Raw genomic sequence first — 27,001 nt, 5'->3', positions numbered from 1 at the left:
CAAGGTTCCTCCGAGTCCCTGCATTCCATTGTCACTACTAATCTGTGCAGACTATGCCAGTTAGCCCACTGGACACTGCACCTGTGATAGAATGTTTGTTACAAAAAAAATCACATTATTAACAATTGTGTGACTGAGGACTATGTGATCAACTTAATCAAAAACACATGCAAGTTTCATCGTAAACTTACCTTGCTATTTATAACTTCTCTCAACCAGTGGCATGCGGCCTATTTAGGTGAGCGCTGATGCCGCACCCATGATAAGCAGTGCCCACTTTGCCAAAGGCAGGGGTGCAAAATATTATTTAGCTTGTTCATGCCCAGCACGCCTCTCCAGSGTGATGTTGGAGAGACGCAGRGCTYTGGCGKTCCCCCAARGCTCCATCAAATTCATTTAACATAAATTATGTASCCTACGGTTGAAAGAGTAGTAGCCTATTTGGTTTTTCTGTAGCCTATAGCATGGAGACCAAATGTATTACAATGTCATGAGACAGACACTTTTAAATCATTAACTTATTAACCAAGAGAAAGTCAACTAAAAAGGCACGCGGACAGACAGCTTTGGAATGGCTGCGGAATAATGAAAAAGAGGGGGACAACAAATGGTGCTGAAAGTTATTCATTTCAACAARTGTCTTCGTTTTAATTCGACTTCACTAACTACAAGAAGGCTTTGTTGGAGCCCATTTCTTCCCATTAAAAAAAATAAGAGGTGGGCCTACCTGTTTGAAAGACGCAATTATGCTATCCATAGGTTTGTCAGTATAGCCAAATACTCCTTAATAAATACCCCCGTTTTTATTATTATCATTATTTATTTTTTATTTAACCTTTATTTAACTAGGCAAGTCAGTTAAGAACAAATTCTTATTTACAATGATGGCCTATCAAAAGGCAAAAGGCCTCCTGTGGGGCCGGGATAAAAAAAAAAAACTAATATAGGACAAAACACACATCACAACAAGAGAGACATAAGACAAAAACATAGCATGGCAGCAACATGATAGCAGCACAACATGGCAGCAGCACAACATGGTAGCAGCACAAAACATGGTACAAACATTATTGGGCACAGACAACAGCACAAAGGGCAAGAAGGTAAAGACAACAATACATCAGGGGAAGCAGCCACAACTGTCAGTAAGAGTGTCTATGATTGAGTCTTTGAATGAAGAGATCCAGTTTGAGTGTATTTTGCAGCTCATTCCAGTCTCCAGCTGCAGCGAATTGAAAAGAGGAGTGACCCAGGGATGTGTGAGCTTTGGTGACCTTTAACAAAATGTGACTGGCAGAACGGGTGTTGTATGTGGAAGATGAGGGCTGCAGTAGGTATCTCAGATAGGGGGAAGTGAGGCCTAAGAGGGGGAAGTGAGGCCTAAGAGGGGGAAGTGAGGCCTAAGAGGAGGAAGAGGGTTTTATAAATAAGCATCAACCAGTGGGTCTTGCAAGGGGTATACAGAGTAGTATAGAGTGCAGTGATGTGTCCTATAAGTAGCATTGGTGGCAAATCTGATGGCTAAATGGTAAAGAACATCTAGCCTCTCGAGCACCCTTACCTGCCGATCTATAAATTACGTCTCCATAGTCTAGCATGGGTAGGATGGTCATCTGAATCAGGGTTAGTTTGGCAGCTGGGATGAAAAAGGAGCGATTACGATAGAGGAAACCAAGTCTAGATTTAACCTTAGCCTGCAGCTTTAATATGTGCTGAGAGAAGGACAGTGTACCATCTAGCCATACTCCCAAGTACTTGAATGAGGTGACTACCTTAAGCTCTAAACCCTCAGAGGTAGTAATAACACCGGTGGGGAGAGGGGCATTCTTCTTACCAAACCACATGTTTTGGAGGTGTTCAGAACAATGTTAAAGGCATAGAAAGCTTGTTGGACACTAAGAACGCTTTGTTGTAGAGCGTTTAACACGAAATCCAGGGAGGGGCCAGTCGAGTATAAGACTGTATCATCTGCATATAAATGGTTGAGAGCTTCCTATTGCTTGAGCTATGTTGTTGATGTAAATTGAGAAGACCTAGGATCAAGCCTTGGGATACTCTCTTGGTGACAGGCAGTGGCTGAGACAGCAGATGTTCTGACTTTATACAGTACGCTCTTTGAGAGAGGTAGTTAGCAAACCAGGCCAAAGACCCTTCAGAGACAATAATACTCATTAGCCGGCCCACAAGAATGGAATTGTCTACCATATCAAAAGCTTTGGCCAAGTCAATAAAAATAGCAGCACAACATTGCTTAGAAACAAGGGCAATGGTGGCATCATTTAGGACCTTTAAGGTTGCAGTGACACATCCATAACCTGAGCGGAAACCAGATTGCGTACCCGAGAGAATACTATAGACGTCAAGAAAGCCAGTCAGTTGATTATAGTCCGTATCAGGGAAGGGCTTACTGTGTTTGGTTAAAACCAGGGCTCAAATTCAGTTTTTGTATTTATTAAGGATCCCCATTAGCTGCTGCCAWGGTAGCAGCTACTCTTCCTGGTGTCCAGCAACATTAAGGCAGTTTTATATACAATTTACAATATTACATGACATTACATTTCAAAACACATTCCCCCAGGCCACATTCCCTCAGGCAAGTCTGATGCTATGGTTTTGCTGCGTGGTGATTAATCCATTGAGACTGTGCCACAAAATGTGTGAAAAAACGTTGCAAAACCCAGCCAGATAATTTCAAGTCAAAGTCGATTTCCGAGTCTTCAAGTCCAATTCAAATCTCAAGTGATTTTAATTTCTATCAAGTCTAGTCTCAAATCATAAAATGTGTGACCTCTGTGGGTTCAGGAGGAGGTGTAGTCTGGTTGTCCTCCATGACCATGGTCCCCTCAGGGTTCCCCTCAGGTGTTACAGCCTGAATTCATAATATATATATATATATATATATTCACCCTTCTACACACAATACCCCATAATGACAAAATGAAAACATGTTTTAAGAATGTTTGCACATTTATTGAAAATGAAATAGATAAATATCTCAATTACATAAGTATTCACACCCCTGAGCCAATACTTTTTAGACTCACCGTTGGCAGTGATTACAGCTGTGAGTCTTTCTGGTTAAGTCTAAAAGAGCTTTCCACACCTGGATTGTGCAACATTTGCCCATAATTCTTTTCAAAATTCTTCAAGCTCTGGAAATTGGTTGTTGATCATTGCTAGACAACCATTTTCAGGTCTTGCCATAGATTTTTTCAATCAAAACTGTAACTCGGCCATTCACTGTCTTCTTGGTAAGAAACTCCAGTGTAGATTTGGCCTTGTGTTTTAGGTTATTGTCCTGCTGAAAGGTCAAGTCATATCCAAGTGTCTGGTGGAAAGCAGACTGTATTACTTTAGTGCCTTGTTGCAAACAGGGTGCATGTTTCAGGATATTTTTATTCTGTACAAGCTTCCTCCTTTTCACTCTGTTAATTAGGTTAGTATTGTGGAGTAACTAAAATGTTGTTGATCCATCCTCAGTTTTCTCCTATCACAGCCATGAAATTCTAACTGTTTTAAAGTCACCATTGGCTTCATGGTGAAATCCCTGAGCGGTTTCCTTCCTGTATCTTTGTAGTGACTGGGTGTATTGTATACACCTAAAGTGTAATTAATAACTTCACCATGCTGAAAGGGATATTCAATGTCTGCTTTTTATATTTAACCCAGCTACCAATAGGTGCCCTTCCTACAGAGGCATTGGAAAACCTCCCTGGTCTTTGTGGTTTAATCTGTGTTTGAAATTCACTGCTCGACTGAGGGACATGACAGATAACTATATGTGTTCGGTACAAAGATGAGGTAGTAATTCAAAAATCATGTTAAACACTATTATTGCACACAGAGTGAGTCCATGCAACTTATGTGACTTGTTAAGCAAATGTTTACTCCTGAACTTATTTTGGCTTGCCATAACAAAGGGGTTGAAAACTAACTTAAGACATTTCAGCTTTTCATTTTGAAAAACCATAATTCCACTTTGACATCATGGGGTATTATTGTGTGTAAGACAGTGACAATACATCTCTATTTAATCAATTTTAAATTCCGGCTGTAACACAACAAAATGTGGAAAAATTCAAGGGGTGTGAATACTTTCTGAAGGCACTGTAAATATGTTGTGGGTAAAAATAAGTCAGCTATGATAAGTCAAGTCAGACAAACCTGACTAAACTATTTTGATGTGTACTGTAGGTGTTTGTTAGTGTGTGGGTATATTTAGTAAGTCTATAATGGTTATAAAGCGCTGTTGGGTAAGTCTTAGAATGAAAAATCCCATTTTGTGTTTATTAAACAAACAAAGTTAGTTTAAATACACCATATGAAAACCACACAAACATGTCTGAACTAAAAATCTGCATGTACTTGATAAATTGCCTTAATTTTCTTATAAAAAAATGTCAAAACCATAGTTGAATGGAAGTAATGAAACAGGCATTCGTGAACATGGTATAGCTTACAGTACAACAACAATATGCAACAGACTTTAGGCTTAGAGTGCCTTTGGAAAGTATTCAGACCCCTTTACTTTTTCCACATTTTGTTGTGTTACAGCCTTATTCTAAAATTMATTAAATTGTTTTTTTCCTCATCAGTCTACACACAATACCCCATAATGACGAAGCAAAAACAGGTTTAGAACTGTTTGCTAATTTATTACAAAAACAAAACTGAAATATCACATTTGCATAAGTATTCAGACCCTTTACTCAGTACTTTGTTGAAGCACCTTTGGCAGCAATTACAGCCTTGAGTCTTCCTGGGTTATGACACTACAAGCATGACACACCTGTATTTGGGGAGATTCTCCCATTCTTCTCTGCGGATCCTCTCAAGCGTTGATGCACAGCTATTTTCAGGTCTCTCCAGAGATGTTTGATCGGGTTCAAGTCCAGGCTCTGGCTGGGCCACTCAAGGACATTTCGAGACTTGTCCCGAAGCCACTCCTGCATTGTCTTGGATGTGTGCATAGGGTTGTTGACCTGTTGGAAGGTGCACCTTCGCCCCCGTTTGAGGTCCCGAGCACCCTGGAGCAGGTTTTCATCAAGGATCTGTTTGTACTATGCTCCGTTCATTTTTCCCTCGATACTGACTAGTCTCCCAGTCCCTGCCTCCGCAGCCAACAAGTGCTCAGCATATGTGGGAACTCCTTCAAGACTGTTGGAAAAGCATTCCAGGTGAAGCTGGTTGAGAGAATGCCAAGAGTGTGCAAAGCTGTCATCAAGGCAAAGGGTCTCTACTTTGAAGAATCTTTGTTTAACACTTATTTGGTTACTACATGATTCCATGTGTTATTTCATAGTTTTGATGTCTTCACTATTATTCTACAATGTAGAAAAAAATACAAATAAAGAAAAACCCTTGAATTAGTAGTAGTAACTTGACTGGTACTGTACGCAAATAAGGTATGTTTTTTATTTGTAATACATTTGCAAAAATGTCTAAACCTATTTTTGCATTATGGGTTATTGTGTGTAGATTGCTGAGGATGTTTTTTATTTAATCCATTTTAGAATAAGGCCGTAATGTAACAAAATGTGGAAAAAGTCAAGGGGCCTGAATACTTCCCGAAGGCACTGTATATATGCCTTATATATCACACACTGTCTGGATGCAATATTCTACTCAGGAATATTCAACACTGAAATCTGTAACTCTCGTTATACCAAATGCATATCTGGTTCTTTTCTGCTGACAACAATACATTCATCTTTGTCTTTAATGCAAGGTTTGATCTAAACATCGAGCAGAATGGTTACTTTCTATGTTATAGAGTGGAATGTTTTTTCTGCTGGTGTATTCTGAGGTAGCTCCTCTCTGAGAAACTTTTCCCGCAGTGCGTACAGGCAAACGACCTCGCTCCCGTGTGGACCTTCAGGTGAATCTTCAAATGGTGCTGGTGGGAGAACCTCTTCTCACACTGGGGACAACTGTAGGGTTTCTCCCCTGTGTGGACCCTCTGGTGCCTTTTCAGGCTGGAGGAGTGGGAGAAACTAGCCTGGCATAGGTGGCAGCCGAATGGTTTCTCCCCCGTGTGGACCCTCTGATGCCTTTTCAGGTCACCAGTCTGGGCAAAGCGCATCTGACACTGGGTACAGCTGAAGGGTTTTTCCCCTGTGTGGACCCTCTGGTGGATCTCCACCTTCTGGAGGCAGCTGAAGCCTTTGTTACAGAACATGCAGAGGAACCGTTTCTCTTTGCTATTGCCTGATGTGGCTTCCCCTCCCTGAGCCTGGGTTCTAGCCATGTCGTTTGAGTTCAATATCTGATCAAAAAGAACATGGCCGTGTGAATCGGAAGGCCCCATTGATCTGGACACTGGGTCGCCATCCCTGAATGCGTGTAAAGTGGAGTGGGTTGTGACATTTGGATTTGTCTCTAAGCTTTCCCTGTAATCTAAGAAACCTCTGCCCTGTGAGTGTCCGTCTCCACGGTGACGATCTCCATTCCGTGTGGGAGGAACGTCGCCCTCCACTTTCACAGTCACTTCATCTACGACCAGACCCTCCCCTTTCTTATCTAGGCACCCTTCAGAGTATACACTACTACTGTACCGGTTCCAGTCCCCTCTAGACAGATCAGTCTGTGTCTCTAAACCCAAGGGTATGTTGCCAGGGTCCATCTCTGTAACGTAAGAACAAGACGGATCATCACTGCCTGTGTCTAACGCGTCACGATCACCATCTCCACAGGAATGATCCGTCCTCTGGCTCTGACTAAATAATGGTAAGTACTCTGAGCCAGGAACAGTAGGACAGCCCAGCGGCCCCAGCCCCAGTCTCTCTGGGTCTGACCTGTGGTCAGATCCTGTGTGTAAAAGCCTTTTGGTTACAGTTAAAGTCTCTTTGTCTGTCTCTGACTTGATGGCGTTCGGCATTCCACTGACCGCTGTGATGCTGCGTCTAGTCCTGGGCTGGGGCATGGCGGTGGTGGATTGGTCCCCCGTGTCTACAGTCTGGATTTCTCTGCTGTGTTGTGGGTCGTCTCCTTCAGTCCTCTCCTGCTTGACCAGAGACGATCCTCCAGGACCTGCAGCCTCTCCATCTGCAGACTGACACATGAAGAGAGGGGGTTATTACCAGTACATGAGTTGAATTGGATAACAATGTCGTAGGTGTTGAGATAATAGGCATAATACCAAACCAGAGATGGCGCTAGTGGGGCACCTATCTAGGATAGATAAACAGGTGCATTATGAGTGTCTGATTAGGATGTCGTGACCTGTAACGTGTAACACCCGAATAAAGGATTATGATCGGAACTTATTTAAAGTCTCTGACGTGAGTTATTCACATATACAGTTGAGGTCGGAAGTTTACATACACCTTAGACAAATACATTTAAACTCAGTTTTTCACAAATTCTGACATTTAATCCTAGTAAAAATGACCTGTCTTAGGTCAGTTAGGATCACCACTTTATTTTAAGAATGTGAAATGTCAGAATAATAGTAGAGAGAATATATTTCAGATTTTATTTCATTCATCACATTCCCAGTGGGTCAGAACTTTACATACACTAAATTAGTATTTGGTAGCATTGGCTTTAAATGGTTTAACTTGGGTCAAACTTTTCAGGTAGCCTTCCACAAGCTTCCCACAATAAGTTGGGTGAATTTTGGCAACATTCCTCCTGACAGAGCTGGTGTAACTGAGTCAGGTTTGTAGGCCTCCTTGCTCGCATACACTTTTTCAGTTCTGCCCCACAAATGTTCTATAGGATTGAGGTCAGGGCTTTGTGATGGCCACTCCAGTACCTTGACTTTGTTGTCCTTAAGCCATTTTGCCACAACTTTGGAAGTATGCTTGGGGTCATTGTCCATTTGGAAGACCCTTTTGCGACCAAGCTTTAACTTCCTGACTGATGTCTTGAGATGTTGCTTCAATATATCCACATAATTTTCCATCCTCATGATGGCATCTATTTTGTGAAGTGCACCAGTCCCTCCTGCAGAAAAGCACCCCCACAACATGATGCTGCCACCCCCGTGCTTCACGTTTGGGATGGTGTTCTTCGGCTTGCGAGCCTCCCCCTTTTTCCTCCAAACATAACGATGGTCATTATGGCCAAACAGTTCTATTTTTGTTTCATCAGACCAGAGGACATTTCTCCAAAAAGTACGATCTTTGTCCCATGTGCAGTTGCACCGTAGTCTGTTTTTTTTTATGGCGGTTTTGGAGCAGTGGCTTCTTCCTTGCTGAGCGGCCTTTCATGTTACGTCGATATAGGACTCGTTTGACTGTGGATATAGATACTTTTGTACCCGTTTCCTCCAGCATTTCACAAGGTCCTTTGCTGTTGTTCTGGGATTGATTTGCACTTTTTGCACCAAAGTATGTTCATCTCTAGGGAATAGAATGCGTCTCCTTCCTGAGGGGTATGACGGCTGCGTGGTCCCATGGTGTTTATACTTGCGTACTATTGTTTGTACAGATGAACGTGGTACCTTCAGGCATTTGGAAATTGCTCCCAAGGATGAACCAGACTTGTGCAGGTCTACATGGGAAGACTGTGAATATCCTCTGGATGGTGTGGGCAGGACACATAATGAGGAGATGGGGAAGACCCCACCAAGGCATTTATCTCTGCCGACCGTGCCTCCACAATTTCAGGAGGACGTGGAAGAGGAAGGAGAGGCCCTGAGGCTCCCAGAGGCGCTCAACCTTCCAGAAGTGCCCAATATGCTACCACTGTGCCAAACTAGGGCAAGAAAGGGAAAAAAGTGTTGATAATGTAAATAGGTATATTCCCTGTGGTATTAAAATGGTATGAAGTGCTCAAGCTAATTCTATACGAAAAGGAAGGTGTTGAGATAATGGGCATAATACCAACTCAGAGAAGGCGCTAGCGGGGCACCTAGCAAGGATAGATCAATCAATCACATTTTATTGGTCACATACACATGGTTGTGCTTCTAGTTCCAACAGTTCAGCAATATCTAACAATTCCACAACAAATACCCAATACACACAAATCTAAGTAAGGAACGGAATAAGAATATATGGATGAGCAATGTTAGAGCGGCCTAGGCTAAGATAGATAGTATAGAATACAGTATATACATATGAGATGAGTAACGCAAGATAGGATGTCGTGACCTGTAACATGTAATACCTGAGTAAAGGATTATTCTMGCATCTTATCTAACTCTCCAATGTGAGTTATTCACACACACATATTAACAGTAGGGAAGTCTCACAAGCTCCCCTATGTACATGTATGCAAGTGAATAGCTGAGGGTAGCCTTTCTGAAACAAACAGGCCACATTTGAGTTACAAAGTAACTGTAATTTTTCGTGCAACACTATTACATTAACCTCTATCATGATAACATGCTGGTTTGAGGTTCCACTCCCCTCATCAACAGTGATTGGTTGGTCATCTCTCCATMTATTGTGTCCCGCTGGCTTCACAAAGCTCCTGTGGCCTCCAGTGAGATGTCCTTCGCCCAAGAGAGTGATTGGAGGAAAAGAGGTGGTTAGGTTAGCTACTGTCAATGCTCAACAGTATATTGTATACTATTGATACTGTCTAGAATTGGCAAGGTAACACTTCTCATAACTACTTGATATACTATTAATTGATTGATGTAGGCCGATTATGTTCCATGCATCACATTGTTTTCAATTAGTAAATAATAAGAAATACAGTAAATCAATGATCTGGTTACAATATGATAGTGTCTTTGCGCAAGGTAGCCAAGTAATCAGGGGAATTATTGCATTCTATCCAAAAACTGACCAAGACCCAATTATGGTTAATACATCTGAACACAGGCACTGAGCTATATATGAACGGCGACCTGCTCCGCAGCCTTCTACAAAATGTACCTCTTGCCATTCCTCTGTTTCGGTCGAGGAGCTTGACACCTCTGGGACGAATGGCGAGGACACGCTCTCGCATTGTCCTCTCTGCGCGCTCCCGTGACACCTTAATTTCCAGTAGTTTCTTCCGCAATGCCCTGTTTTCTTTCTGGCTTTGAGTTATTTCCAAACGAAACACTGCATAGTCGTCGTCTACGAGTTTACAGATCTCTGCCACGGCTGCATTCGCTAGCACCTCCATGATGGAGGCTATTTGAGTGTGAAAAACCATACAGTTAGCCATTGTTAGCTAACGTTAGCAGCTAGCGTTACCTAGATAACATCTACCAACCAAGTCCTGTCTCAAACGCGAATTAAAGAATACATGGGGTATGTGATGCTGCGCAGTTAAATGAGCCATATTATGAGTTCCATGGTATTAATAAATGTCCAAATATCAATGAAAAAACGGTGTAAATTGTTATTGGTCATTGTTTACTTCCGTACACACTGAAGAGAAAGGATGTTATTAGTTGGTGGCTTTCCAGCAGACTAGGCGCTGTGTTGCTTATTGCTGCCTTTCGCAGCTCGGAGGGCAGATTGCACCTTTTGGGTAAAATAAAGTAATGGGAAAATCATCAGGGTCACTGTTGCTTTTACATTGATAAAGTTTGATCATAAAGTTACTGGTCCCCTCCCCATGTCAAACACTTGGATTCATTATTAAGGGGTTAAGGTGACATCACCTTAACTCTCATTTTCATACATGATATTCTCTTATCTAATTTAAGTAAGTACCGCCCTGTAACCAACACCAGAAAAGGTGTGTTTGCAGAGGAGCGTGGTTTATATTGCTAGATAGCTACTCCACTGGTTCCAAAATTTAACAGTGAGGTGTCAGCAAATATAATTGAAAGTTTACCCTATTCATCTATGGCAAAGATACTTCTATGTTTCCCTTTTTGGCTGTGCCTGGGGTTAGCTAGTTACGGGCTAGCTAGGTCTTCAGCCTGCATGGAACAAAAGGGTCATTCAAAACTCAAACGCAGTTGTCAGGTCAACACCCATCAGTGCTGCTGTGAACTGCATCACGAGAGACATGGCAAACGGGAAATGTATAACAAAACAATTCAGATGATTTTACTGCAACATTTCTCCCTGCATCCAAGTTACTTGATATAGGTGTTTCAAAGAGCTGCCAGTCAAGGCAAGCTCATTAATATAAGCTGCCCACACACCCAACCGGTCTTTTCTAACTTCCTGGTAATTAGTTAAAAAATATGTTTCGGAATGACTGTTCAGGACCTCTAAATTGCACCACCATCTAACCCTGCATCTATACACTCCCCCCAAAATCCCACCACCCCATCCAACTACTTTGGCCCTAAGAAATCCTACATCCGGCCGTCAGCCCTGGAGGATGGAACCCCTTCTCTCAAAACTCCCTGTACATTTTCTGCACTAAAATCTCTCACACCCAAATATTTCTCTGCTGCTGCAACTACCACATCTATCTTCTGTGATTTCTACTCCATCAGTGCATTGCGGTTGATCACCATGGCTATAAAAATCAGGAAATCCAACCTAACAAAATCTCATACTCTCTGGATCTCTCCCTTTAGGCCTACTCACTAGGGGGCTCCCAGTCAAATCACTCACCTCTACTCTCTTCCCTGCCTCACTACTCGAACTCTGGCCATCTCAACCTGTCTCGGAGGGCGCTTCGGATCCCCAGCTGCATGAGTGCCCCCACAGTTGACATACAATGCTTTCTCTATCCCAACTGTACACTCCTTATGACTATTCCCTCCTACACATTTCTGACATTGTGTGATCTCCCTTCTACACACTGATGCAACATGTTTGAATCCTCGGCACCTCAAGCACTGTAGCGGGCTCGGAACATAGGCCCTCATAGAATAGCAAATATAACCTAACCTGACCTTATCAGGTAGAAACTCTGTCAAAGCTCAACAAGACAGACGATATTCTCAGTCTCATCATTGCTACCGGGTCTACAGTACGTCTCACCAAATGGCAGGCGTCACAAACTCCACAAATATTATTTTTCCTTTGATCCACCTTGAATCCACTCTTTCCAAAAATCTCATTCCCACCAGTCCAAAATCTTCTCCGGTAGGCTTCACAAGGCAAATGTTGTAAGTCTCTACCACACCTGTCGCCGCAGGTAGGCCCACTTCATTCTGGTCTACCTCACCACTGCCCACCGACTCCATTTCAAGATCATCAAGAGACCTTCCCTATATATGTCACTCCCTTTGGTTCCTTCCCCAGGCGTCATTGTTTCTGTTCCTGTGTTAAGTCTGTGCGTTGTTCGTGTCATGTTGCATTTATTTATTAAAACCCTCACTCCCTGAACTTCCCGACTCTCAGCGCACATCGTTACATTAATTCTAAATGATAAACAAGAAAATAAAAAGTCAACATATCAAAAGAACATGAATTATCATGTATTAACAGATTTGATCACCTATTTATAGTACATAAAGGAATAGGTACCACCTGATTATGTCAAATAATGTTTTTTGGGGGGAAGGTGGTGTTATACAAAAGAGGGACAGTATATTTGTTATYAATAGAACAGACAAATTCAGAGACAAACACTTCAATGACAATAAGTATGCCAGCACACCAAAAAAGAAGTCTGTTTCATGTGAGAAAGACTGCATACCTAGATGCTCAACTGAGGGACTTAGTAATCCAAAAAAACCTCTTACCCCAAGACACTTCACATCATAACTATAATATGTCAGCTAAAGAATGGTTCCCTGATATCCCCTGTGTACATCTAAAACCACACTGCTACGATTTCTCCCCATTGTGAACACTCCTATGTCTGATAAGGTTACTCAGGAATGAGAAGCTCTTGTAACATAGTTTGCACTTGAAGGGCCTCTCCTTGGTGTGAACGGTCTGGTGCCTCTTCACATAAGTCGCCTCGGTGAAGCGCTTCCCACACGTGGGGCAGGCGTACGGCTTGTCAGCGTCCGTCCTAATGCCTGGCTTCCCACGTTGTGACCCAATGACACCAGAGGAAGTAGAAGCAGGAGCCACCACCCTCAGGTGGTTAGTCTTTGAGCTCCCTCCTTGACCTCTAGTCATTGTTTGGGTGTTGTTAGGATTGTGTGATGTGTTAAAGGCTAGGTACCTCTTGTGGTGAACACCCATCCTGACCCTGTCTGTATTGGTGGGGTAACCATGAGGTAGTTGAGGAAGGCTAGACCCAGGTCCAGGCCTTCTATGAACCCAGTCACCAAGCATTAGACTAGATCCTGAAGGAGAAGACAGACTTCCTGAAAGACTACCACCAGGGGGGTCTTCCACCATTCTCTGTGAAGGCTGAATCCCAGGGTGACCTGCTCTGTTCATCATGGATACTGTGGTGTTTGTATCAAAGGAACACGAGGGTCTATCTCTATCAGCCCCAGGACCTGCTCCATCCCTGCACTGAGACTGTAAAGAGAAGGGTCTGGGCTGCAGACTAGATCCCTGACTGGAGCATCTGTCTCTCTGATGTCCACCAGGACTGAGGTTGTTCAGTCCACTTGTCCACTGGTTGTGTTCTGTGTGGAGTCTCTGTCCCTCTTGGTTGGGTCCTGGTTCCGACTTGGGAAGGAAGAGCGACGGCTCCTGATCCAGGGTTCTGATCTGGGGCCAGGGTTTGCGACCAGCTGCTTCAGAGGTCCAGTRTCTCCCACCAGCAACACCAGATATCAGCAGGTCCTCAGACTGCAGACGGTAACAAAAATGGAAAATAAAAGCATAAAGTTTTATATACAAAATTCTTTGCTGTACACATTATAATAAAATGTTAACCARAGTCAAGCCCATCTTTAACACTGATTTAAGTACCTAACAATATGGAGTCATTGGAGTTTATAATAAAAATTGTCCCTATGAGTTGATTCAAGAATTAAGTATAATGTTTTGGTTCAACTGACATAAGGGAAACAGCCCCTGCAATGATACAAAAAATAACCAAGTATGTCAGGAATTTTGTATTTAATTTGAACAAAATGTTCCCACACTCACATAACGTGAAGTACAGTAGTTTTATTGCACAAAACGATACGTGACAAGTAGAATAACTCATTATGGTAACACTTTACCTTTTGTGTAAATCTGGTACAATTGCATTACACACAGCTTCACTACTTCCTGTCAAGTAAACATGAATTAAAGCACGATCATTCCCTCATTAAAAAACACCAACATCAAATCACTTTTCGTCAGTGAAGCATTTTTACAGACACCATCACACCAACCATCACCATATCATCTACTCTGCCTCATCATACTCATTCTTTACTCAGTTCACCACATCCAGTTCACTACTACATCCAAAACCAACAGATTTAYCTACAAAGTAACTAGTTCTACATGACAAATCACTTTATATGGGCCGGGTGAATTTTATGATGGTGTATCCTGAGGTAGCGCCTCTCTAAGAAACCTCTTCCTGCAGTCGAATGACTTCTCAGGTGCATCTTCAGCTGGTGCTGGTGGGAGAGCCTCACACTGGGAGCAGCTGTATGGGTTTCTCCCCTGTGTGGACCCTCTGGTGGATCTCCACCTGTTTGGAGAAACGGAAGGCTTTCCCACAGAACGAACACGGGAAGCGTTTCTCTTTGCCACCGAATCTACTGATAGAGTTACTACTACTGTCATTTGGCTTGTGTAGCCATTTAGTTTTAAGGCACTGACATTGCCTGAGGTCTGGTTTAACATTATGAGAGTGTGGGGAGGACGAATGTCAGGGAGTGTCTGTGTTGTCCCAGGGTCCATGTTCCAGTTGATAGATCCTATAGAAGGCAGGCTGAAGGCAGCACCTGTTTGGGGGTTAACCTGAGGCACCATCAGTCTCTCTGAATCACAACTATAGGAGCAGGACAGAGCATCGCTAGCAGAGTCAGTGTCAGTTCTCTCCCGCGGCATATGGGCACCTCCCCGTCTCCGCGGTTGAAACCTACACCTTGCCCTGCTCTCAGCAAGTCTGTTGTCATGTAGACTAAGTTCAGTTGTTGTGGTTAACAGTGTTGTTCCCCAGCCCAGAGTTGAGGACGCTGTCCCATCCACTGACCTCCACTATGTTGCCTCTGGTCCTGGCCTGCTCGGTGATGTTGTCCCCTGAGTCCTTGGCTGCACCCATCTGAGTCTGGGAATCCAAGATGGCTGCCCAGTCTCCTCTGTTAGCCTCCAGCCAACCACCTGCAGGAAGCGGTTAGAAAATAGACTTTATATACATGGCAGAGAACTCTACATATGGAGGTTATTTTTGACCAATTACCAATTAATTAGTCAAGTTCATACATTCTTACATGTGTTTTATTTACTTAAACTGAAGTTGTATTGATTTCATTTTCTGAATTATTAAAATTAAGAAAAAATGTATAGCCAGGTGCATCACTATTCCCAGATCTATTACTGTATGTAGGCTGTATGCATTTCTCCCTTGCCTTGCTCCCTCATCTTTAATCCACTCAGCAGATCAATGCTCTCTGGTCCATCTTCTATTGRCTCCTCTTTGACCAGCAGCAGATCAGGCTTCCCATCCTCCATGTCTACTGACTGTAAGAGATACAGAGTGGGAGGATGTTGGATCAAGAAATATGATATGAGCACCCTGCTATGGAGCATCTTCTGATTGGGCAATGAGGGATTGCTGTGAGCACTATGCAAACATGTTAGTTGAGTTGACACTGCAAACGTGTTAGTTGATTTGATTACTTAACACTCTAATGGTTTGAAAATTGAAAGGCATGGTCCCACACTTAAGACACAATTTATGAAGTCTAGGGGCCGTATCCACAAAGATTCTCAGAGTAGAAGTGCGGATCGAGGATCAGGTCCTCACCTGTCTACATCAGTGGAGGCTCATCTGAGGAGGAAGGGGAGGACCATCCTCCTCAGTGAATTCATAAAACTAAAAATGGTAAAACATTTAAAAAGGTATCCTTTAGATAAAACAATACTAAATATATTCACGTCACCAAATAATTCATTAAAACACACTGTTTTGCAATGAAGGTCTACAGTAGCCTCAACAGCACTCTGTAGGGTAGCACCATGGTGTAGCTAGAGGACAGTTATCTTCCGTCCTACTCTTGGTACATTGACTTCAATACAAAACCTAAGAGGCTCTTGGTTCTAACCCCCATCCATAGACTTACACAGTAATTATGACAACTTCTGGAGGACGTTCTCCAACCTATCAGAGCTCTTGCAGCATGAACTGACATGTTATCCACCCAATCAAAGGATCAGAGAATTAATCTAGTACTGAAAGCATAAGCTACTGCTAGCTAGCACTGCAGTGCATAAAATGTGGTGCGTAGTTYACTCAAAGAGAGAGAAAGAGAATAGTTGAATGGTTTTCAACAAATTAATTTCTTCAAAAATGAAGGAGAAGCAAGAGAGAGTCATTTTTTTTCACTTTCAGTTTCACTTAGCAAATGCAGCTGGCTAGTTTAGCCTACTCAAACACACGGCTCAAACAGAGGGTTGTTATGTTAGCTAGCTGGCTATGACTATCCAACACAACACTGAAACTCTTCCAAGTCAAGGTAAACTTTTGGTTTTATTACATTTATTGCCACCCGGTGTAACTGCTAAACTGATTACTGACTATACACTAACGTTACTGCATGATTGTAGCGGGTTTACTAACGCATTAGTTCTATGTTGACTAYGATGTTACTTCAGCTAATATGGGAACAACGATGTAGGCTGTGTGTAGCGGTTATGACATGGTTTGGCTTGGAAAGGTTTTTTCATCAGGTCATACAGCTGATGTGTTGTGCATTGAAGTCCACAAACAAAGGGAAAAGGTGAGAAGAGGAGAGTGCATAGAGGCGAGAAGGAATACAACATGGCTGCTATGAAAGTGAACAGGGGTGTATTCATTTTGCCAATTCTGTTGAAAAACGTTTCTTAAATGGATCAAATGAAACGTGGGGAAAAATACCTGAATTTGTCCAAAATAAACTCTCGTTTGCAACTGTTGGACTAATGATTACATCCAAGATAAGCTAGATGCAGGCAAGAGTGTGCATGACGGTATTGAATGTGTCACGGTCTGTCCATGTGTCACTGTCCGTCACCTCAAATTTTTCTCTCGACCTGTGTGCACCTATGTTGTAAGCTTTCATTAATAGGCTAGGTTCTCGCAACCTCATGAAATAGGTTTTGGGACAATTTGAGTATCATGTCGTAGCCTAAACCTATCGATGTTACATTTAACTGGGTGAATGGAATATGAATGACAGTCATCCAATATGCTGTAATAGAAATAAAGCCATGCTCATGGAGAAAGAAAACAGCACTGACAGCCACTGGTCTACATAATCTTATTCGTTATGATCTAAAAGGCTAAACTGATCCTAGATCAGCACTCCTACTCTGATAGGCTTTATGGACACAGACCCTGACCTAATACCATTCAGACCGTAGTTCACAGTGGGCTCACCTCAGTGAGACTGTGTGTGGTCCTGTGCTGCTCAGCTGGTTCCTCTGTGGGTTCAGGAGGTGTAGTCTGGTTGTCCTCCATGACCATGGTCCCCTCAGGGTTCCCCAGACCCTCCTCACACCTCTCCTCCTTCACCAACAGCAACTCTGGACCCTCCTCCTGGAAGAGACGGGTGATACAGAATACACWGACATACAGTATACTCCCTCAGGTACGTACACACAGATAATAAAACACTTTCAACATGGAGTGTTTGCCCATCCCCACTAAGTTTGAGTCCTATACTACTATACATTATGACTTCATTGTTGTTAAACCCATCATGGTGGACATAAATATGATGTTGTGGGCAAAAACAAGTCAGCTATGATAAGTCAAAAGTCATCATCAGACGAACCTGCTAAACTATTTTGACATGTACAGTATGTGTTTGTTAGTGTGTGGGTATGTGTAGGTATATTTACTAAATGTATATTGGTGATAAGGGTCATTCCACGAAATGTGCCTTTTCATCCCTTTTACGTGGAAATTGTGCACAAGTATTACATTTTAAAAGGCCGTTGTATTAAATGAAGTGCCCTTTAATATAGACCACATGGAAAATTCAATAAATCAGATGTTTAATATGAATAAAGACTACAGTTGTGCAAAAATTGTGCATCCTCTGTGATTTCTAGGAAGATTTTAACCCACTTAACCCCAACATTTCTCCAAGTTTTCACCATAATTGTAAAACCATAGTTATATTGTTGCTTTCACAAAGTAATTTCTGAAGCTTTTTATTTATTTCATGTTATTAGTGATTCAATTTAAACCTGTTAAACGGTGAGTGTGGGGATTACATTTTTTATTTTATTTTAATCAGAAAAACATATCATTTGAAAGCTACAGGCCTTGTCTTTTTGGAAATCTAACTCAAATCTTACTGCTGGCAATTTTATAAGAATCTCCCCCCATAAAGTCCATAAATAATGCGCTATGGACATATTCAGAGAGTATGCAGTGTAGGTCAAGTTACCAAAAGTGCAAACATTTAGTATGAATGGAAAGGGTACATACACCCTGGTCATTGTAAAGCAATGCATTTCCTTCTCCATCCATATGACCTTGTATGCATCCTCCACATGCTCCGTTTAGCTAGCTCATCGTTTACAAATAGGAAAAGTAGTTTGACGTTTCTTCACCGGTCTGTGGCTTATTTTTTACTTTTCTACACCATAGGCTGACTACTAAGGTAATTTTAAGATGTCAGGCTTGAAAATATGTTCAGGCATTTTGGCACAGTGATATCATGTGATTTTGGCAAATTTACACAAAATAAATACAGAAATACCATATTTATATAAGTATTCAGAGCCTTTGCTATTAGACTCCAAATTGAACTCAGGTGCATCGTGTTTTCATTGATCATCCTTGATGTTTCTAAAACTTGATTTGAGTCCACCTGTGGTAAATTCAATTGATTGGACATGATTTGGAAAGGCACACACCTGTCTATATAAGGTCCCACAGTTGACAGTGCATGTCAGAGCAAAAACCAGGCCATGAGGTCAAAGGAATTGTCCGTAGACCACCAAGACAGGATTGTGTCGAAGCACAGATCTGGGGAAAGGTACCAAAAAATGTCTGCAGCATTGAAGGTCCCCAAGAACACAGTCACCTCCATCATTCTTAAATGGAAGAAGTTTGTAACCACCAAGACTCTTCCTAGAGCTGGCCGTCCAGCCAAACTGAGCAATCGGGGGAGAAGGACCTTGGCCAGGGAGGTGACCAAAAACCGGATGGGAGAACCTTCCAGAAGGACAACCATCTCTGCAGGACTCCACCAATCAGGCCTTCATGGTAGAGTGGCCAGACAGAAGCCACCCCTCAGTAAAAAGGCACATGACAGCCTGCTTGGGCAAATTACAGAGAGATCCTGGATGAAAACCTGCTCCAGAGCCTTCAGGACCTCAGACTTGGGCGAAGGTTCACCTTCCAACAGGACAACGACCCTAAGCACACAGCCTAGACAACGCAGGAGTGGCTTCGGGACAAGTCTCTGAATGTCCTTGACTGGCCCAGCCGAACATCTCTGGAGAGACCTGAAAATAGCTGTGCAGTGACACTCCCCATCTAACCTGACAGAGCTTGAGAGGATCTGCAGAGAAAAATGGGAGAAACTCCCCAAATACAAGTCTGCCAACCTAGTAGCGTCATACCCAAGAAGACTCGATGCTGTAATCGCTACCAAAGGTGCTTCAGCAAAGTACTGAGTAAAGGGTCTGAATACTTAAGTAAATGTGATATTTCAGTTTTCATTTATTTGTATATTTTTTAGCAAAAATTTCTAACAAACTGTTTTTGCTTTGTCATTATGTGGTATTGTGTGTAGCTTGATGAAGGGAAAAAAACGTTTTAATCAATGTTATAAGGCTGTATCGTAACAAAATTTAGAAAAAGTCATTCCTGTAAGACGAAATTAAGGTATGCACATTGCGCAAGCCATTCACTTTTAAYATGTCTGTGTTCCAATGAGAATTTGTGAATGTTTAGAGCACCACCATTAGGTAAAAGATCCGATTTAAAAATGGGTTTTATTTTTTATTTATTCCTTTTGGAACTGTAKTTGGTGACATATTTGATCTTAAACCTGATCTCAAATCTCTTATTTTGGTGACCCACCCCCTGTACATTTAAGTTTGTGTGGTCTGCTCTATCTTGGGCTCTGTAGTAGTCATATTGTTTCTGACACCTTTATCTTAATCCCAAAGTTCTTACCTTTCCATCTCTGTAGTGTAAGAACAAGACAGATCATCAACGGCAGTGTCTAACGCGTCACCATCACCAAGAGAATCAACCGTCCTCTGGCTCTGGTGAAATACCGGTAAATWCTCAGAGCCAGGAGCAGGAGGACAGCCCAGTCTCCCCAGACCCAGTCTCTCTGGGTCTGATCTGTAGTCAGATCCTATGTGTAAGAGCCTTACAGTTAAGTCTGTGTCTGTCTCTGACTTGAAGACAGCGTTTGGCGTTCCACTGACCTCTGTGATGCTGTGTTGGGTCCTGGGCAGGGGTGCAGCGGCGGTGAGGTCCTCCATGGCTTCAGGGGGCGCTCCAGCCTCTCCAGTCAGGATGTCTCTTCTGTGTCTTGGGTCCTCCTCTCCTTCAGGTCTCTCCTGCATAACCCCAGGACCTGCAGCCTCTGCAGACTGACACAAGAAGAAGAGAGGTTATTCTGGTACATAAATAGAATTGGATAACAAAAACTTGTTTGAGATAGGGGGCAGCATTTCCACTTTTGGATGAATAGCATGCCCAGAGTTAACTGCCTCCTACTCAATCCCAGATGCTAATATATGCATAMTATTATTAGTATTGGATAGAAAACACTCTGAAGTTTCTAAAACTGTTTGAATGATGTCTGTGAGTATAATAGAACTCATATGGCAGGCAAAAACCTGAGAAAAAATCCAAACAGGAAGTGGGAAATGTGAGGTTTGTAGTTTTTGAACTCACCCCTATCGAATACACAGTGGGATATGGGTTATMTTMCACTTCCTAKGGTTTCCACTAGATGTCAACCGTCTTTAGAACGTGGTTTCAGGCTGCTCATGTGAAYGGGGGCCGGATGGGAGCTGTTTTACTAAGGGGTCTGCCTACACCCTCGTTCTCAGTCATGCGCTTTCACTTGAGAGGTTGCTCTCGTTCCAGGGCATTTCTACAGACAATGGAATTCTCCGGTTGGAACAGTATTGAACTTTTATGATAAAAACATCCTAAAGATTGATTCTATACTTAGTTTGACAAGTTTCTTCGATCTGTAATATAACTTTTTGAACGTTTCGTCCGAATGGACCAGATCGCGCTTTTGGATTGTTTACCAAACGCCCTAACAAAAGAAGCTATTGGACATAAATGGACATAAATTATGGACATTATCGAACAAAACAAGCATTTATTGTGGAACTGCGATTCCTGGGAGTGCATTCTGATGAAGATCATCAGAGGTAAGTGAATATTTATATATGAATAATATGAATAATGTTGACTACCACACATGGCGGATATTTCTCTGGCTGGTTTGGGCTCTGAGCGCTGTTCTCAGATTATGCTATTTCCGTAAAGTTTTTAAAAAATCTAAAGTTTCATGTATAATAGCTGTATTTTCATCAACATTTATTATGAGTATTACTGTGAATTCATGTGGCTCTCTGCAATATCACTGCATGTTTTGGAACTACTGAATCTAACACGCCAATGTAAAATAAGATTTTTGGATATAAATATGAACTTTACCGAACAAAACATACATGTATTGTGTAACATGAAGTCCTATGAGTGTCATCTGATGAAGATCATCAAAGGTTAGTGATGAATRTTATCTCTATTTGTGCTTTTTGTGACTCCTCTCTTTGGCGGGAAAAATGGCTGGGTTTATCTGTGACTTGATGGTGACCTAACATAATCGTTTGTGGAGCTTTCGCTGTAAAGCATTTTTGAAATCAGACACTGTTTCTGGATTAACGAGAATTTTATCTTTAAAATGATGCCTAATACTTGTGTGTTCGAGAAATTTGATTTATGAGATTTCTGTTGATTTGTATTTGGCACCCTGCAATTTTATTGGCTGTTGGCGAGTAATGAATAGCTGAGGGGAGACTTTCTGAAATAAATTGGCCACATTTGATGTACTATAATTTTTTATATTACACTATGACACTAACCTCTATCACAATAARATGCTGGGTTGAGGTTCCACTCCCCTCATCTATTGCTATGGGTTGATCATCTCTCCACGTGTTGTGTCCTGCTGGCTTTGCAAAGGTCCTGTGGCCACCTGTGAGATGTCCTTCACCTAAGAGAGGGATTGGGGGGAAAGGAGTGGTTAAGTTAATGCTCAACGCTATATTGTACACTATTGACATTAACTACGTTTACATCCACAGTTTTCATACAAGTAAAGTCATACTGCAAGGTTCCTCAACTGCGYCCCCTAAAGTTTCCTGAGCAAAATGTTTTTGTTAACATTTCATTGTGAGACATAAGACTAAAAACACCCGGAAATCAGCTCCAATTTATTTTAATTTAAGAATTRTGTTCTCAAGTATTTCCATGCAGCATAGAGAGAGAGGTGATCGTATACAAACGTAATTAAAGTTTAAAATGGTTATGTTTTAGTCAAACATTTTATCTGTTTGTGCTTCTTGCGGTTAATTTGCAGTCTACAAATTATTTGTAATTCTGTTCCTGCCCCCTGACCATCCGATCAAGAAAAAAAATCTTACCGTTATAAATCAGTTTCGGTAAAAATGTTACAATGTTGACAGATAATTTTTTCTACTGTGTCGGTAAAACGTATTATGCAAGAAATGGTGGTGGAATCGCCTTTATGCGCAAATATTGATATAATAACAATCATATCGAAGTTAACTTGGAGTCACGCGATTATATGGTGTGATGTCCTCCCACTATGACTCGGGAAACCATACAGTTTAGTCAAACCATACAGTTTATTAGGCTACAGATGAAAGAAGTTATGATGAACTTCCACAGGGTGGTGAAAGTGCACGGTGATCTTGATGCTCCTTTCCAATAAATATCGAGGGTCTTATTCGGTGACATGTTGAACGACGCTTGACTGCCTCTTATCCATAATAATCTCATTATGTAGACGAGCCTACTCGCACAGCCTTCTCGCACTGTATCTGTTGGCTAGAGCGCAAGTGCTAAAACCAGAGTAGGTACATTTGCTATTTAATTAAACAGTTTTGTGACAAAACTACCGGTCGAGTTGAAAATGTGATGGAAACACATTTACTTTTTATTCGGTACATAAAAACTTAAACGAAAGAGTAAATCGTGTGAGCACTATCACGCACTGATTTTTATCCACAACAAATCCATATGGTGGAAACACACCACTATTTTCTTTAAGCATATTTTGTAATAGTCGCATGAAAATCTGTCGCCAATTGGATGGAAACCTAGCTAGTAAAATGTATTATGCTAGCAGTGGTGGAAAAAGTACTCAATTGCTATACTTGAGTAAAAGTAAAGATCCCAGAAATGTTTCATATGCACAAAAGCGTATTTCTCTAAAATGTTGTGCACAAATGTTTACAAGTTGTTAATTAGCTAAAATTGTCTGTGATGATATTCGTAGTCGCCACATTTGTGTTGTAAAACGTTCGAATTATACACCCAGTGGCGATCCGTCATTCATTTTGAGCCCCACACCTTTAGGTAAAAACAAATATATATATATACACTGCTCAAATAGTAAAGGAACACTTAAACAACACAATGTAACTCCAGGTCAATCACACTTCTGTGAAATCAACTGTCCACTTAGGAAGCAACACTGATTGACAATAAATTTTCACATGCTGTTGTGCAAATGGAATAGACAACAGGTGGAATATAGGCAATTAGCAAGACACCCCAATAAAGGAGTGGTTCTGCAGGTGGTGACCACAGACTTCTCAGTTCCTATGCTCCTGGCTGATGTTTGGTCAGTTTTTGAATGCTGGCGGTGCTTTCACTCTAGTGGTAGATGAGACGGAGTTACAACCCACACAGTGGCTCAGGTAGTGCAGACTCATCCAGGATGGCACATTAATGCGAGCTGTGGCAGAAGGTTTGCTGTGTCTTCAGCGTAGTGTCCAGAGCATGGAGGCGCTACAGGAGACAGGTCAGTACATCAGGAGACGTGGAGGAGGCCGTAGGAGGGCAACAACCCAGGCAGACCGCTACCTCCGCCTTTGTGCAGGAGGATCAGGAGGAGCACTGCCAGAGCCCTGCAAAATGACCTCGCAGCAGGCCAAAATGTGCATGTGTCTGTCAACGGTCAGAAACAGACTCCATGAGGGTGGTATGAGGCCGACGTCACAGGTGGGGTTGTGCTTAAGCCCAACACCGTGCAGGACGTTTGGCATTTGCCAGAGAACACCAAGATTGGCAAATTCGCCACTGCGCCCTGTGCTCTTCACAGATGAAGCAGGTTCACACGCACATGTGACAGACGTGACAGGTCTGGAGACGCGTGAGAACGTTCTGCTGCCTGCAACATCCTCCAGCATGACGCGTTTGGCGGTGGGTCAGTCTGGTGTGGGGTGGCATTTCTTTGGGGCCGCACAGCCCTCCATTGTGCTCGCCAGAGGTAGCCTGACTGCCATTAGGTACCGAGATGAGATCCCAGACCCCTTGTGAACACATATGCTGGTCCGGTTGGCCTGGGTTCCTCCTAATGCAAGACAATGCTAGCCTCATGTGGCTGGAGTGTGTCAGCAGTTCCTGCAAGAGGAGGCATTGATGCTATGGACTGCCCGCCTGTTCTCCAACCTGAACTCCAATTGAGCACATCTGGGAATCATGTCTCGCTCATCCACCAAAGTCACGTTGCACCACAGACTGTCCAGGAGTTGGGGGATGCTTTAGTCAAGGTCTGGGAGGAGATCCCTCAGGAGACCATCCGCCACCTCATCAGGAGCATGCCCAGGCGTTGTAGGGAGGTCATACAGGCCGTGGAGGCACACAACTACTGAGCCTAATTTTGACTTGTTTTAAGGACATTACTCAAGTTGGATCAGCCTGTAGTGTGGTTTTCCACTTTAATTTTTGAGTGTGACTCCAATCCAGACCTCCATGGGTTGATAAATTTGATTTCCTTGATCATTTTTGTGTGATTTTGTTGTCAGCACATTCAACTATGTAAAGAAAAAAAGTATTTAATAAGAATATTTTCATTCATTCAGATCTAGGATGTGTTATTTTAGTGTTCCCTTTATTTTTTTGAGCAGTGTTTATATATATATATATATATATAATCTTTTTGGGGGGGATGGGGGGGCTTGCCTGTTGTTCTTGTTATTTTGGCATTAATACATATCACATATCAGATTGCAAACAATATTTTTTTTTACAATGTAAATGAGTTAATAAAGCCGCATACAAACATGGTCTCTTTTTTGCTTTCTTGAGTAAGGCAGCTCTTAAATGCAGGTGTTTCAGCCTAGCTCAGTGCTTTCTGTGGTGGTGGGGCTAGCCAGCAGAAAATACACCTTATCACCTTATATCTACAGTAGCTTTGACTGGACTGTCAACATCATATTTTCAAAATCTTAGCTAGCAAGCGTCACCATGAATCAAGTCGACAATCAAATCCTTTTCAATGTTTGTCATATGAATCGAAATTAGAGATAAAACGTCTTCGTTGCTCATCGGCCATTGGACATAAACATTACACAACAAGTTGGAATACGCAAATTCAACAATGAGTGGTATGGGAAGGAATCAGTGGATAACTGTTAGTTCAACACAACTGGGAACTGGGGAAAAACGAGCTACGACTGGGAAAATACGTTTTGAACCGTCATTCAACTTGGAATTTTAAATCCGGCATCTTTCTCTWTGATGACAAAATTTTCCCACAAAAGGACCGCCGCACCACTTTCCTGTTCAAGCACATCACAYCATGAGTCCAAAAATGTCTTATGCTGCTTCATAAATTATATAGGATGCCAGAGAGATATGTATACTGTCGCCAAAGTAATACTAAGTGTATGTTGTGTAGTAAGCTGTTAGTAGCCCATGTACCTCACCCTAATAATTTGGTATGTTTTCACAAACCCGGTATTGTAAACACYTCGTTCGTGGCTGGTGTGGTCTTGTTTGCCTATATCCTGTTTTAGAGTAAGGTAATAATTGAATATTGTATGACCTTTCATTGTCTGTTTATATGTAAGAACGGRCCATGTTCTGAATTCTGTCGCTGTACATTTGTTCAAAAGTGCTGAACAAATAGTTATATTGACTATGTCCGTCGTCTCTCGCTCATTAATGTCTTAATCGAAATTACAGATTGCTTCTTATCCGCTTGTCGTCCCCTTATGCCATAGTTATACATCTCAATTGTCAGTAGAAACCACATTTGTTTAAGCAAGTCAGCCATATCAGTTATGTTTTTTTTAAAGGCAGTAAATGAGGCTGAATGAACTGTAGCAGTGGTAAGGTGTTGGGACTGCTGTTGGGACAGCTTTATGCCCTAACAGTTTGTGGGCACTGTTTGTCAGTGTTATAGTGCAATTAATGTATGGTGTTTTGTTGCTGCTTTGCATCCCAATTTTCTTTGTAATAATGTAACTGTAACGATTTTCCTCCTCTTCAGACGAAAAGTATGAAGATCGGACCAATATGCAGCGTGGTAAGTGTCCATGATAGTTTAATAAAACTGAACACGACAAAATACAAAATAAAAGTGAATGATAAGAAAACCGAAACAGTCCTGAAATGTGAAACAAACACTAACACAGGAAACACACAAACACACAATGGAAAACAGGCTACCTAAATATGGCTCCAATCAGAGACAACGATAAACAGCTGCTCTGATTGGGAACCACACAGGCCAAACACATAGAAAAACAACAACCTAGAAAAAAGAACATAGACTGCCCACCTAACTCATGCCTGACAAACTAAAATAGAGACACAAAAACGGAACTAAGGTCAGGACGTGACAGTAACATATTATACTATACTAAACAAAAAATGCAACATGTAAAGTGTTGCTCCCATGTTTCATGAGCTGAAATAAAAGATCCAAGACATTTTCCATATGCACAAAAAGCTTATTTCTCTCAAATGTACATCCTGTTAGTGAGCATTTCTCCTTTGCCAAGATAATCCATGCACCTCAAAGGTGTGGCATATCAAGAAGCTGATTAAAGATTAT

The 27,001-nt window shown here is 42.0% G+C and overlaps 2 protein-coding genes across 5 annotated transcripts in view; both read right to left on the bottom strand.

The window, feature by feature from the left end:
• Positions 1 to 2,435: 2,435 nt before the first annotated feature.
• On the bottom strand, positions 2,436 to 10,455 carry LOC111971288 (uncharacterized). Of its 2 annotated transcripts, XM_024138894.2 has the most exons (3): positions 9,831 to 10,455; positions 9,318 to 9,442; positions 2,436 to 7,051 (listed from the first exon to the last, which is right to left on the bottom strand). In XM_024138894.2, the coding sequence occupies exons 1-3, from the start codon at positions 10,105 to 10,107 to the stop codon at positions 5,768 to 5,770; spliced, it is 1,686 nt and encodes a 561-aa protein (XP_023994662.2). In that variant the 5' UTR covers positions 10,108 to 10,455; the 3' UTR covers positions 2,436 to 5,767. The 2 variants fall into 2 exon arrangements, with proteins under 2 accessions (XP_023994662.2, XP_023994663.1); XM_024138895.2 differs by lacking the exon at positions 9,318 to 9,442 and having other exon boundaries at positions 9,831 to 9,910.
• A 1,797-nt stretch (positions 10,456 to 12,252) lies between these two features.
• The window catches only part of LOC111971287 (uncharacterized), a 23,837-nt gene continuing 9,088 nt past the window's right edge, over positions 12,253 to 27,001 (bottom strand). Inside the window, exons 2-7 of one of the 3 annotated variants that reach the window (XM_024138893.2) lie at positions 21,993 to 22,123; positions 20,310 to 20,477; positions 17,290 to 17,448; positions 15,281 to 15,392; positions 14,905 to 15,032; positions 12,253 to 13,553 (exon numbers count right to left, since the gene is read on the bottom strand). In XM_024138893.2, coding sequence (XP_023994661.2) covers positions 12,627 to 13,553; positions 14,905 to 15,032; positions 15,281 to 15,392; positions 17,290 to 17,448; positions 20,310 to 20,477; positions 21,993 to 22,123 — 1,625 coding nt within the window. In that variant the 3' untranslated portion in view covers positions 12,253 to 12,626. Of the gene's footprint in view, positions 13,554 to 13,862; positions 14,398 to 14,904; positions 15,033 to 15,280; positions 15,393 to 17,289; positions 17,449 to 20,309; positions 22,124 to 27,001 lie in introns of those variants that run through there. The other 2 variants (XM_070439394.1, XM_070439393.1) reach the window with 2 other exon arrangements.

This window comes from Salvelinus sp. IW2-2015, unplaced genomic scaffold (assembly GCF_002910315.2).
Source record: "Salvelinus sp. IW2-2015 unplaced genomic scaffold, ASM291031v2 Un_scaffold1615, whole genome shotgun sequence".
In the NCBI taxonomy this organism is placed as follows: domain Eukaryota; kingdom Metazoa; phylum Chordata; class Actinopteri; order Salmoniformes; family Salmonidae; genus Salvelinus; species Salvelinus sp. IW2-2015.
The sequence above is the reverse complement of the archived record's forward strand: the minus strand, read 5'-3'. Positions and strand labels throughout refer to the sequence as shown.